This window comes from Myotis daubentonii, chromosome 20 (genome assembly GCF_963259705.1).
Source record: "Myotis daubentonii chromosome 20, mMyoDau2.1, whole genome shotgun sequence".
NCBI lineage: Eukaryota > Metazoa > Chordata > Mammalia > Chiroptera > Vespertilionidae > Myotis > Myotis daubentonii.
In genome coordinates this window covers 9739744-9754900 of record NC_081859.1, presented here as the reverse complement: position 1 = coordinate 9754900, position 15157 = coordinate 9739744, and the positions used below count along the sequence as shown (strand labels likewise).

Genomic DNA, 15157 nt, shown 5'->3' with positions numbered 1-15157 from the left:
CAACTAGGCTTTACCGAGGTCTTAAAATGGGAGGAAGAAAACAAGTTTAACCTCTAGGCCTTATTCCGAAAAGGAGGGCAGAGCCGAGGCTAAGCGCTAATTATAAGCCATTTAGAAGTAACGACTCTCAGCGTAAGCCAGAGAATGGACACAATATTAAGAGAAGAGTCTAGGGAGGAATTTGTGGCTCCCCTATGTCAGGTAACAAAAGACCAACTTAGATACGGTTTTACAAATCAATATTTTCAGAATAAAGTAGTGTAGATGATGCTAATCTTCACATTAAGGCAGTAATAATTTTCTTCCATTTGGTAGTTTTATATAAAAATAATGCTAGTCTGGCCCAGCTGGTGTTGCTCAATGGTTGAGCATTGACCTAGGAACCAAGAGGTCAAGGTTCAATTCCTGGTCAGGGCACATGCCCTGGTTGTGGGCTCGATCCCCAGTAGGGGGCATGCAGGAGGCAATTGAGCAATGATTCTCTCGCATCATTCATGTTTCTCTCTCTACCCCCCTCTCCTTTCCTCTATCTCTAAAAAAATCAATAAAAACATTTAAGAAAATAAAAACGCTAAAATTACTCATAGATTTGACCAAACATCAATAAATGCACAAATATATGTTCATATCATTCATTACAAGGTATAATTTCTGTTATTGAAAAGATTTTTCTAAACTTCTTTTCAATTAGTTTAAATACACTTTTTGAATGCTCTGCTCCCCTTTTTTCTTCCTGTTTGGCTGTACTCTCCTTGAGTATCTTACCAACCTCTCTTTGCTATCAAACTCAGCTCAGAAATCACTTTCTTGTCTAAGCTCTCTATATACCCCATCCTTGAAGAATTAATCAGTCTGTTTCCTTTTCTATCCTTTTCTAGTTCTTTATATTGTACATTCCTAATATTGTAGTAATCACACTGTTGAAGTTATGTACAAATCAGTTTCCCCTTCTAAACCACAGACCTTTATACAACCATAAGTTTAATATATTTATGACTGTATATCTTACATCAGCATACAGCATCCTCCCTGGTATGGAGTAATGTATCCAAAAGATTGTTTATCCAAAAACAAGAATATGTGAGTGAAATGGATGGAAGGCTGAATGGATGGGTGGGTAGATGGATGGATGAATACCCGTGACCCCTTAAAATCTGAGATGGCCTGTAGGCCGGTGCTCTATCCACTGAGCCACACCGGCTAGGGTAGGCATTACTTTCTAATAGTCTGTATGAATCATAAAGAATCATAAAACAAAAGCAAAACTAAACACCAGAGCAAAGCATGAGGAACGGTCCTATTAGCACACAACGTGTCATGTGGAGCTGTTTCCATTATAAATTAGCCTTTATTTTATTCCGAAGCTGCAGAGTCCTCCGTAAACCCTCGCTGCCTCTGGTTCCCAAGGACACGGGTGGGTCACGGCGGGTGCCATCCTTCCCCGGCTACCCCGGCCTGGCCTCTGACTAAGTGCCTGCTGCTGCACGCGACGAGGTCACCCGGCACGGAAACGTGCGCCGGGAACACATCCTTAGTGCCATATTTATTAGCGTGGGGATGTGTACATTCATATATGTACACACACTCCAAATAATTTTAAATTAAAGCATTTTTAAAATACTTAATGGAGGTTAAGCTGCATTTTTAACCTCTGCTCAAGTTATTGAATGGCATATTAAAACCAATGGGGCTCTAATGTACCTTCTAATGCGCGCTGCTGCTTTAACAAATTGCCTATAAATTTTAGTTGAATTAAGCCTCTTCCTTGTACATCCCCGTAAGGTTAGGTGAATAATACATGAGGCTTCATTACATACACCTTCTTTAATAATGTTTTTTAAGAAAGTGGGACAGGAATCTATGTGCAGCCGTCTACTGCAGGCCAGTAATATTTACAATTACGGATGAAAGAAGCAGGCAGGAGTCCTCTGCATGGCCAGTTCACACCCCCCACGCCACACTGCTCACACACTGCAGCCTGGTGTCCCCCGGCCCCTGTTGTATGTGACCGGTCTCTCCAATGTGTTTAAAGGCACAGAATGAAAGATTTCAGCCGTGCATTTTACTGTGCCTACTGCAGAGCTGGCTCCTTGAAGCGCCTGCTTATGATAAAGATACTTCGAGATAAGGGTGTGCTCTTTGTCCATGTAAATTTAACAGTAAGAGATAAATTCGACATACTTCCTGAAGCTGTAAGTTGAATGCAGGACCAGAAACAAAACAAAACAAAAAGCAAAAACAAAGAGAGATTGCCCAGCATACTCAGTGGTTAGAGTGTCGGCCCTTGCAATCGATCCAGTTGTCTTACATTGATGTTTCTCTTTCTCTGTCTCTCTCCTCTCTTCCCTCCCTCCTTTCCACTCTCTTCAGTTCAAGTTGAGAAACTAAGTACCAGTGAGTCTCAGTTCTGAAATGTCATTGGCTGGCATTCGTCTAACGGGTCAGACAAAGATGCCACATGATCTTGAGTAGATTTCGCACTTGTATCTGTGCCGCATAAAGATATAAACTCAACACTGATGCTGTGGGTTAAATTCTTAGAGGCCTCAACGGAGTAAGAGAGAGGAATGGCCCGGCATGGAATGAAGAAGGAAAGGTCACGGCGCCCTGAGAAGGCAGCACAATTCCCTCCTACCTGGTTGACACTGGTCACACCTTCTTCCTTGGCGGTTAGGCAAACACCGGCACTGGCCACTACCTGGGTCACACGTGGTCCCGGGTAACGTCCCCGCGGAGTCACACTCACACACCCGGCAGCCTTGGACGTCGCCCGCAGTCAGATTGTACCTGTGAGGCTGGCACTGGCTGCAGCGGAGACCTGTTACTCCTGATTTGCACGGACACTGTCCTGTTGATTTGTCACACAGCACGGAGCCATTTACTGTCCCCGTCTTATCACAGTCACAGGGCAGGCAGAGGAAAGAGTTATTCTGCTGGAGGTAGAAGGATCCCTCCAAACATCCATCACACTGTCTCCCTCCAACGCGGGGCTTGCAGCGGCACTGCCCTGTCCCAGCGTCACAGACCGTCCTGGGCAGGGACCCCGTGGGGTCGCAGGCGCAGGCCTTGCAACCAGTGATGTCCAGCCCGTAGAAGTGCTCCCGGCAGGTGTCACACCGGAGTCCGCTGGCCTCTGCCTTGCACTCACACTGCCCCGACAGAGGGTCGCAGAGTTTGCTCACTGAGCCGAAGGGGTTACACCGGCAGGGCTCACACCCACCATCATGGAAACTCCGGAGGAATTTAAATCCAAAACTGCAACGATCGCATCGGAGCCCTAGAGGTGGAATTTGTTTTTAAAAAAGAGGAAAATGTGAAAATGGTGCTAGCATGCTTTCAAGGTAGCTGAAGCGCAAGCAACGGTAACGCTGACATTTCATGTACACACAAAAGCTGGGCGATTTCTCACAAGTAGTGCCATGGAGGGCTAGTCACGGACTCCAAATAGGATGGCGATACTTAATCTGGTGACAATGCAACTTTGATTTTGTATGGTGCTTTGTTCACTTTTACTTGTATATTGCTTAATGCAAAAAGAAATGCTCAATGCAAATGTCACTCTATTACACATACCAGAACTCTTCTCTTTAGTGAATATTAAAAATATTATTTTAAAACTAAAAGCTATGTTAAAACCATCATTTTCACTTATTTTATATTAACAAAGCATGCTCATTTAAAATGTACAATAGAGGGGGAAACTCATTTTCAAAGTCATACAGAAAAACAGCACAGTTATTTTCCTAGAAATCAGAATCCCCTAAAAATGTTGAGCTGATAACTATTTTGGTGATAACAGGATATATATACTTACTCCTAAATATCACACATTTCAGTAATTAATATAAATAAAACTTATCCAGAGCAATTTTTATTTCAATACTTTTATATGATCCTATATTTTATCACTTTCAATTAAAATAAATTATGCTCTCTTTGGCTCATAAAGCAATCACATTGCTTGTTATATTGTATGATTCAGAACATATCTCTTTAAACACTAAATAAATTCTGTTTAGATTACTCCTATTTAAAGAAGTACATATATACATTTCACAAAACGGGAAAAATGTTTTAGCAACTACACTTAAATCTCTGACAACTTAGGTTACTTTTAAAAAGACTATTACAGGGCAAAATAATAAAAACATTGTTAAATAGTAAACATTGAGATGCAAAATACTTTCTTTAGATAGCTTTCACCTATCCATGGATTTAAATAACAGACTCTCTGGGGCTGAATCAATTGAAACATTTATTTTAAGCTTTAGTAGCAATAAAAAAAATTAGTACTAAAATAACAGTCAAAAACACACTCAGGAACTCATATGTAGAAAAGCATTTCCTGAGCGGGAAGGAGATGCATAATATATATGTATATGTATGAATAAAAATTCAAGAACTCCAATGGAAGGCGAGTTCTTTAACAGTGATGAATGACTCACCTAAGGCATATCATTTAATTTCAATAAGGAAAATAAAAAAGGGCCACTATTGCTGCAAATTTTAAAAATAACTGTATTGTTAACAAGAATTATGACTCATTTTGAACTATTAAAATTGGTCTACATGGATTCATATCATATCAGTTTTAAAAATATGCGCAGTGCTTATTTGAATATGCCATACATATTCCTGACAGGTAATCTATTCCTAACGATACTTGGGAAGGCCTACAGGGCATCACATTCGGTGTTAACAAGTACAGGCGAGTTAGCACACTTGGCATTTAATTCACATTCTTCTCCCTTTTTATTCTAGATGAATGACCTACTTTAATAAAATTATTGGTGCTAATGTATTTTACTGGTGATAGAATCATTAGTGAGATTTAACAGTTTTGTTAACTCTAACAGTTTGCTTTCCAAAGCATATACAACACACATTTGTATTTTCTGTTTTTTTGCGTGTGTGGGGTTTTTTTTATTATTATTAACAAGGGAAAATTGAATAAGGTTACTTATTAATTCCCCTTAGGAAAAAATTATGCATATGAAGTTTATATTTTTATTAAACATACTAAATGTGAAGAAATAACTTTAGAAATAATATCAAAATGGTGATTTCATCTTCAAATACACATATTTATATATATTTATTTATATATTTATATTTTCCTGCAGAAAACTATCTCGATCAACCAGTAAAATAGGTAAATGGTAGGAAGGTCATAACAAATTCTAAGTAAATAGTAAATTTTGATTTTTTTCTTCCTTAAGCTCTGGAACCTAACCACCACGAGAAACACTCCATTGTATAGAGAAATAACTATTTGTCTTTAAAGGCCATTCTTGAAGTTTCGTTTTCACATTTTGAATTTAAAATATATCTCACGTTAAAGAACAGAGGATGCCGTGGAGATGAATTGAAAGGTTTTAGAATTCCTCCAGCATCCCAGGTAACGCTTATACAAAGTGTGCTTCCCTGTACGAGTTGTTTATGCAGCTTCTCCGGAGTTAGTTTCTGTATGTTTGAAGTGCATAAGGGCTAGTTACATTAACATTCTGATGTAATATTTCTCCAAACCAGAGAAGCCTAGTGTCATACCATTAAACACGCCGATATTCTCTTTTATTAAATTAAAACGAAATGCTTGTCTAGCTGAATTAATAAAATGATGTATTTATATCTATATAAAAATCCATTTTAGTGTTACATAACAAATGAAATTATTCAGATTATTCAGAATGCTATGTTCATATGTATGTGTGTATGTATGTATGCGTGTGTGTGTGTGTGTGTGTGTGTGAGAGAGAGAGACTGTTAGGCATGATTTTATTATTATTAGGTTCAGGTCAATGTTAGAAAAACGATGGAAGACTTGAATGACAATAGAAAGGCAAAGGTCTTTTTTAAACTTCCTATATGAACTGAGACATGTTCAGTTACAATATACGAGTCACTTCATCAGGAAACTTTCCGCACATAATATTCTCATATATCAAAATTTCAAAGTGCATTATGTACACAGTGTATTTTGGGCACTTGATAAATTTTGTCCTTATGTGGCTGTGGTTCCCCTCAAAAATGTTGGATGTAATAAATTGCTATAATCAAATCTAATTTCTGAAAAATACCTGTGGGAGTAACAAACAAAAAAGCACGTCTCGTATAAAAAAATGATAAATAACACTGACGGTGGCTGTTTATTATAATCAGCTTGGCACTGAATTACAAAATTAAAATTATGTGGCCCTTTATAACTAACCCTAGCAATATACATGATCTGTGGAGTTATGTTGACTTATTTTGCATTTCATAGGAACAGTTCAAAGAAATATAATAGGAAAATATGGAAAGATTTATCACAAAGGACCCTGTAGCACAGAATATTTTGAAAAAAAAATCCATTTATTTTGGTCTATTAAGAAAACTAGCAGGGAAATCATTTGCTTAGAACTCATTAAGTAGAAACCATTTTGAAAAAGTGCTAATTTTCTGAAAGAAACATCTATGCGGTAAGCAAATTATATTTTTCTATGACTTATTAGTATGGGACCATGTGAAGTACAGCGGCTACCGACTCCAGAAACTTCTAAAGGGTTGATTAAAGGAAGCTTCCAGCGGAAGTTTGATAGAATTATTAATTCAATCATTTTAGACAGTTAATTTCGTTCAGATTGTGTTTTTCCCCCTCTTTTCCAGCCTGCCTTGAGCAAGGAGATTTGCTTTACTCTTCCGTTAAGAAATCAAATGGAGGATTTTATTCCAGATGGCAATGGAGATGTGACTGAAACGCCCGCGTTACACATACCAATAACATTTGCTTTGCACGTGCACTGGCCTGAATGTGGGTGACAGGTAACATCTCCATCCTCGGTCCCCGAGGTATTGCAGTTGCAAGGCCTACAGCCGTCAGGATCCAGCTCGTGCAGGTTGAAGAAGCCATCCTGGCACTGATTGCACCTCCTGCCAGAAGCACGTTGCTTACAATCACACTGGCCTCCCATCTAGGGAAGATACAACATTTTGTAGAATGATGAACGTATCTATTTTTGGATCATTTGCTCATTAGGGACAAGGTGAGGAGGGAGGGAGAAAAAACATTTTAAATGTTAGACAGGAAGGTAAGAAGGTGTGTGTGTGTGTGTCCTGTCCCCCCCGCCCCCTACCCCCCGCCGCCACACACACACACACACACACACACACACACACACACACACACACAAACAGGATGGCTCAGCAGGGTGACTATATGGAACCGGATGAAAATAAACCCCGTAGAAGTCAGTAGTAGGTGGCTAAAAGGGAACCATGGAATTAAGCACTGAGCACCCCATAAAGAAATCCAAATGTGGTCGGTCACGTGGAGACCGAAATAGAGAAGAGACAGCAGTTAATTTAGTCTTTACAACTCTACCTCTCTGTTCCATGCCTCTCATTTGCTGTCACATCCATCTAAGCTTGTTTTACACACACAAGATGCTTAATTTAAGGGAAGATCTTGCTCTACTAATAGTATCCCTTCAAGGTTTCAACAACCTTAAAATAAAGGTCTTTGTTAATAGTGTCATTTTGTACGGAACATTTTTTTTTACACAATCCTGCTTTTAGGGATGTTTCAGTATTTTTATGGTTCATTTGTTGTATGCCTTAATCACATTCAGTACATTTAGATTATTTACATTGTGGTAAAAAATGTGAAAAAACTGTGTTTGTTCTTCTTTGGGCTGCTCATTTGAGAGTGAACATACATAAAAAAAGAGTGTAAAGTCCAGTTCGGAGGTGTTTTTTCATTTCATTATAGACTAGAACAGCCAACGGGGATTCATCAGGCATTCGTGCACAATTCCAACTTGAAAACGGACAAGAATGAAGGAAGAAGCCACATTACAATGTAAGCTCCACAGCAGCAGTTTTAGTCATGTTGCCATTTATGAAATGCCCGACTCCTCATTTTACTGAAGAAGAAACCAAACCTTAGAAAGATCATGTTACTTACTGGGGGCCAGACAGCTGTAAGTGGCGTAACTTCCAAACCCACGTTCATAACCACCACGCTATGTTCACTCTGTTTGGTGTAAGCTACTAATCAGACAGCAAGGGGACAAGCACTCGTCCCCAGGAAGGTCGAGGCGGTGGTCTATCTCTCTGGGACGCTGGATGCTGATGGAAGAATCAGCCACGCAGTCCAGTTACTGCTTACTGACTTTCTGTGAATAGCACTGACGCTGGCTAGCGGTGGCTATAGATTACCTTGGGATCACACTCAGGGCCTCGCCATTTCCGACCATCCTGAAAAAGTCTACCGTCCCAGGCATGCGGCCATGGTGGGTTCGCACAGTCAACTGTGTGACGACTGAAACAATAAGGTTGGCGGGGACATCACTGGCAAGAGGAAAGAGTCAGATTCTGCAGCAGTCATTCGAGTCAGCTTTCTTAACTACCCTCCACATTAAGAGATGGAATTCTTTCGGGGTGAAATCAAGACATCGAATAACCCATACAGGATCACTGTGTGTGTGTGTGTGTGTGTGTGTGTGTGTGTGTGTGTGTGTGTGTGTGTGTGTGAAGACACCACTTCTGTGTTTAAAAAATATGAAGCATGATTTAAACGTCAATACTAGTAAATAGGTGAGCACAGAGGTTCTCTATGTAACAGACACCAAACTGTAAGTAATTTAAAGCAACATTTGAAAAATAGCAGAACTACGTGCCTTCCTAAGCACTCACCTGGCAGGTGGTAGAAACCATCTGATGGTCCATAGATTACATCTTCCCCCAGAACTCACTAAGAGCCAATGAGGTGATAGTGATGATGCCAAACAAAGTCAGAACTTGAACTCAGGAGATTAAGAACGGAAACCTACGCTGGAAACTGAATTTGATTTGAAGGGTTTTGTCTGAGCAGAAAGGAGATACAAAAGAGGGCCAAAAACATCTAATCGATGAGTAGATTCTTGAGAATATTCTTTTCTTTCACAGAGGTGACTCCAGAATTCTCTCCCATAGAAATGCTTAGACTCCTATTCTTCTCTGTTGAGAAAGTCATTCGCTTTGTCACTCCACAAATACTACGTCACGTCCAATGGCACAGCGTGCACCCTGAGTCGTAACGTCACGCTATCTGTGCGACACCTCCCAGCTCCCATCACTCCTTCCACCTGCACTGATATCCTTACCCAGCACTGAGCATCCGAGAAACAGAGAGCTTGCGAAGTGAGTCAATAGTGGAGAATTTCTCCTACTGAGCATCTGAAGGAAAATTCTAGAAATTAACTGGTTTTAAAAAGAGCATGTATAAAATACTTATTCACTTGCAGCATCATTGGTGCTTCTAAGGAAAAGTACATACAGGCCTGCCTATCATCTGCCTGTCAATCCAACCACCAGCATCTACCTATCATCCATCTGCAGTGTATCCTCCCTGCCAGGAGCCTGCTCAGCCCTAGGAGGCAGACCCTGAGAATGACTATGCATTTTTGGTATTTGTACAATGACTTCTTCCCTTAAGCTTCTGCCTCTCCAGAGAAGAAAAGTCCACATTAATGTAACATGCTACCTTTGCAAGGTGCTCATTCCGCTTGCAAAATAAATGGATCTGCAGTGGTTTCTGCCACACATAAATGCCACGCATTGCAGAACGCCCGGTGAGTGACGTACATCACCGTACTTGTTTCCATTTAAGCGTTTTTGTGACACGGCTGTTTATCATCTTGCTCAGCTGTCGAAACATTCATCGGAGAAGAAAGGCCGCCACTGGGTGGAAAACCAAGATGCCTTTTCTTTGCTGTTTTACAATGCCTGCCATTCGTCAGACCGGTGTGATTTTACATTCCCCGCCCCTTTCAAAAGGCGTTTCCCAGAAATGGCTGGAGGAGCTTGCCCACCATCATCTCCGAGGGGCGTGCAAAGGGCAACATCCTGAGGCATGCTCAAACAAAACGACGGTAGGAACGGAACACATTTGTTCTCAGTCCTCTGAGTGGTCAAGACGGAAGGAGTATGAAGAGGTTCCCCACACGCGCCGTTCCCAGCAGTGGTTATAATGATTATAGTGCTACTTCTCAAAGGGGAATGATTTCATATTGCATCATCTCCCCTCCTTTTTTTTTTTGGCTGGTTTAGGTCTATTTCGCTCGGAGATTATTATCTCTAACTTGTAAAAGATGCATGTAATAGATGTCACCATGTTAAATTAGAGCATTTCATAAATGTCAGCTGAATGGCACAGCCATACAGTGCGCGGTCTTATTGTAATTTGCTGCAAAATTAATACAGTGCTTATTAACAAGATGATGGTAGGACTTTATCAAAATGAAGGATCTCAAACGGCGTTTTAAAAATATTTCTAACATGAATAAATGAATTTTCCATGTCTGTAGTTAATGTTGTGTAGAAATATGCTTTTAGGAGAGTTAACGCTTTCGGTTTGACGATATTGATTTTGTTTTATTTGGGTAAAACTGTCAGGTTGCTGTGAACATACACAGTAGAATGGCTGCTTACTACAGAGTTAGTCTACCGGACCAGTGAAAATATAAATTCCAAACCTTGAGCGAGGAAGGCGTCCATCTGAGATGATAAGGAAAATAAATGAATCAGGCTTTTAAAACATACCTTGACACACGGGTTAGCTTGTGTGTGAGACAATGAGCTGAACGCCTGGCATGTAGTAAGTGCCCAGCGAGCCACAGGAATGCCTCGACGTCACCCTACTCTTCATTTGACAGTTATATCGCTTTCGAGAAATGATGTGGACGCCCGATGATATGCACACTGTTATTTCCTAAGTATTTATAATCAGACCTGGCACAATGCTCCCAAATCAAATGGGCATGTGCCTTCCTACCTCTGAGCAAGGGGCATAAACAGCCAGTTTAGCAACGGGCTGTGGAGCTGCCTTTAGGAAGACCCAGGGTGCCGAACCTTACGTTGCCCTTGGGCTTTGAATTTCTGCTCCACCCCATTAAGGTGGGGTGACCTAGGGGAGCCTCCTCATCTCCCTCGGATAACTGTTCAGTGTGAACCTTCCTATCAAGCTCAGACCCATTCTCCCCTTCTTTTCCAATTTACACCCCAGCACCTTCGTTCTGATCCTTTGTAGCTGGGCCTCTCCACCAGCTTACCAGCTGCAAGAGAAATGTCACTACTCATCTCTCCTTAAGTCTCTGAATGAGACCACATGACTAATGCCCAAATCTTCAAGTCTTTCTTTTTTTATTTTAAATACGTTTTTATTGATTGAGAAAGGAAGGGAGAGGGGGATAGAAACATCAATGATGAGAGAGAACAATTGATCAGCTGCCTCCTGCACACCTCCCACTGGGGATAGAGCCCGCAACCCAGGCATGAGCCCCTGACCGGAATCAAACCCAGGACCCCCGTCCACAGGCTGACACTCTATCCACTGAGCCAAACCAGCCAGGCCTTTACGGCTTTCTTTAAGCTATAAACTCGCCACCTTTCAGATCCTTCGCCACCCTAATGCTCACAGGCAATATCCACATATCACATGATTGAGGAGCAAGCCCCTCGTAGGCTAAAGAAACTTGTGCATTACATCTATTTGTACACGGTAGTATTTGGGTAACACAAAAGGTAAGGCAATGTATTTTCTGGAAAATTCACATGGTGACTTTTGGACACGTTGTAGTAATTAATGACAAAGACTTAGTTTTGAGCAGATGAAAAAGCATTGATGAACTGCCGGAGATAGGACATTATGCAGAGAAAGTGTATTCTGCCTCATTTTGTAACTTGTTTTCTGGAAAATTATCACTGTGGCAGAACAATCAATTTCCATGAGTCGGGTCCTTATTCCTTATTATTCCATCTTCCATAGGTCAGACCGGGAAACATTTCCTTCGTTGATGCCTTTCCATTTCACCTAATTCATTTCCAGTGCAGGCCTCCTGCCTTATTAATCTATTTTTTAATGCCTCCTAATCCTTCTCTCGGTTCCGGCTCTGCTGCAGCAGTCTATTGATGTCTTATTGAGCACTGCAATCAACCATCCTTCTTTCTTTCATATAATTACAACTATATATATATTTCCCATTTTCAGCCAACTTTCAGATCCCCTCATTGTTTTTTATTTCCATTTTTTAAAGAAAGTGGCTTAGATTAGATCCTCTAATTTAGTGAACAATTCTGCTATGATTTAACAGAGGCTCGCTGGTGTGGAAAACTTAGAAAAGGTTTGATTTTAAGATGGGATTCAGAGAACAGAACAGAGTGAGCCCACTTGGACCAGGTGTACACATGTGTGCATAAGGGACCGGCTCTCAACTACCCCTCCCCCCCACACACACACACACAGACATGCAACCCAGCTTCTTTTACCCGCACATCTTTGATACACAGTGTTCCAGGAACTTCCATGTTAAAGAGTGGTCCATAGACCAGCAGCAAGGCATCACCTGAAAGCTCTTACAAATGGAGAATCTCCGTCCCTACTCCAGACTTGCACAATCAGAATCTGCCTTTTAAAAGACATCTGACAGAGGATGACGTTACTTATTCTCTTGGTACCTCTATTTCTCCATCCACAAAATGGGGATAATTATGATACCTTCCTAGTGTGACTGTTTGGGGAAGTCCATGGAATACTACATGGTAAGCTTTTGAGCTGTCTACAAGTATTATTGTTCAAAATGATATTTTTATACACTTGCCTATATTCTTCTGAATAAAGTATGTAGTGTGTAAGTCCTAACTCCCATGTTTGATGCCACAATCTCAGTAAAGAACCTCACCAATCTCTCAAAAGAAGAAAGATATCTGAGATATTCACATGCACATTCAGAGTTGGAGAAGCACCGCTCTCTGGCTGACCGCCTATGTCTTGAACTGCTGAGGCTTAACCCTCATGGTTTCCTTGGCTAGATGTAGGAATACAGCAAAGTAAGAGAGACAGAAGGTGGGGGAGGGGAAGGCGTGGAGAAAACCCCAAACAGGAAAGCACCCAAACAGCATTTCTTGAATGCCTTCCACAGAGTCAGGCCTCATGCAGTCTCCTCGCCTCACCAGCATCACCTGGCAGGTGGCCACAGCAGGTCCACCAGGGGGAACCAGCTACCATATGAAGAAGGGCAGGGTCAGTGAAGGGCCAGGCTGGAGCCCGACAGGGTACTCCCACCTTGGGTCAGAGCGACTGGGATCTTCATCTATGGACTAGAGGAGTTCAAAGACCCTTCTCAGGATTCCCTGGAACACTTTCCTAAGACGCCACCCAGGCCTGGGCTCCGCCTGGTTCTCGTGGATGTAAGTCACACCTGACTAGGAAAAGACTCAGGAAAGAGGTCAAATAACTCTCGCACCGAGTTCAAGGGAAACGAGAACAGAGTGCAGTGACATCCTGACAAACTCACATTATTAGGATCTGTACTAACAGCCTAGGCTGTTCTTACGACAAATGGACTTATTTTCCCAGGGTTGTGAATTTTAGTATTTTTTGGCTCATGTATACCTTTTGGGTCTGATGAAGGTACTAAAAGCCTTCCCCTCTAAGACACATAAATAAACAAATAAAGAAACAAATGGAAATACTCCTACATAACATACAGATTAACCAAAGAACATATATGCTTAGCCCATGGACACAGACAATAGTGTGGTGAAGGCCTGGGGGTGGGGTGGGGGGAGGTTGAGGAGGGAGGGGGCATAATGGGCGAGATGAGGGACGTCTGTAATAGTGTCAACAGTAAAAAGCATTAAAGGTGTACATGGATGTCCTAAAATTCATCCATGACAGCCCTAGGGATGAAGGACTCCTCAATAAAAATAATGACTCTTTCTCCCTTTTCTACTCTCCTATTAATATAATATGATTACTGTGCTATGTGTCTTGACTTTGGTATTGGTATTTTTAGGTGGTGGTGACTCAGAGCATTACTTCATGCCCATCTCAAGATCTTGGCATCCACAGGAGTAAAAATTACAGCACCTCTAATGGAAGAATAAGGCAGACACGCCGGATCTTATGAGATTGGATTGAGTGTCAAATGGCAACTGCCAAAGGGAAGCTCCCTTCCAGAACCCAGAGCGCACGACACGGTCGCCCGGGCCATTTGGGGCTGGCTTGGTTCCTGAGTTATTACAGCAAAATGAGACTTGAACAACTGCCTAATATTCCTGTATGCTCCCTAATATTATTAAGGATTGTGACTGAATGAATTTAGAAAATGTCCTTGAGTTCAATTTTACAGTTTAGAATTCTGACACCATTGGCAATTTTTTTTTAGTATGGATTCTGCTGTCCCACTGAAAACAACAATAAATGTTTTTAGAAAATATTATTTAGGCAAGGTGGGCTTGACATGATATTTTCACCTGTCATAATAGCTTTTTTGTATCATACAGACTTTGTGTCCATACTTGGAGAATAAGAGAATAACCATTAAGGCAAAATGTGAATGGACTTAGAGATGAACAACGTGGAGGCATTAAATTCATGAACAGCTCTGCCATTGTATCTGCATTTGGAATCCTGTATGTAGCTCTCTCTGGCTACATATTGGATTTCATGAAAATTCTATTTATTTCTGCTATAAAAATGATCAAAAAAGCAATCAGAAATAGAAGGTAAAAAAAAGCTTCTAAAAGAAAAAAATGTTAACACTTCCAAGTATGTCTTTTGTTTTATGCATTTTTAAACTAGGTTTTTGCACATGGAAAATATGGACATACAGAGGCATGTAATAAAAAAAACTCTCTCTCCTCTCTCCCTACCCTACTCCTGGGACCAAAGGACACGTTAAAATGTTATTATTTCCTTTCTCCTTACTGTTGAATAATATTCCATTGAGTAAACATGCTACATTTTATTTATCTACTCATCAATTGACACTGGGTTATTCAACATTCTGACTATTATAGATAAAGGAGTTATGAATGTTCACGAGTAAGATTGTGTGACAATTTATCTTTTCATTTTATTTGCATATATACCCAGAAGTGATAGTGCTGGGTCATATGGTAACTCTGTATTTAATATGTTGAGGAACACCAGACTGTTTTCTGTCTGTAAAAGTGGATGTACGTGTTAGGTGCCCCCAGCAGTCTATGGGAACACAAATGACCTCCACAGACTCATTAATGCGTGTCATTATCTATCCTTTTAACAACAGCCATGCCAGTGCGTGTAAAGTGGTATCTCATTGTGGTTTTAATTTGCATTTCTCTGAAGACTAATAATGCTGGATATCTTTTCATG

At 40.9% G+C, this 15157-nt stretch overlaps 1 protein-coding gene across 1 annotated transcript in view; it reads right to left on the bottom strand.

Annotated features, from left to right (window-relative positions):
• Nucleotides 1–15157, bottom strand: part of USH2A (usherin) — a 390811-nt gene that overhangs the window by 321389 nt on the left and 54265 nt on the right. Inside the window, exons 11-12 of the mRNA XM_059677365.1 lie at nucleotides 6755–6950; nucleotides 2636–3277 (exon numbers count right to left, since the gene is read on the bottom strand). Of these exons, the coding sequence (XP_059533348.1) occupies nucleotides 2636–3277; nucleotides 6755–6950 (838 nt within the window). The remainder of the gene's footprint in view (nucleotides 1–2635; nucleotides 3278–6754; nucleotides 6951–15157) is intronic.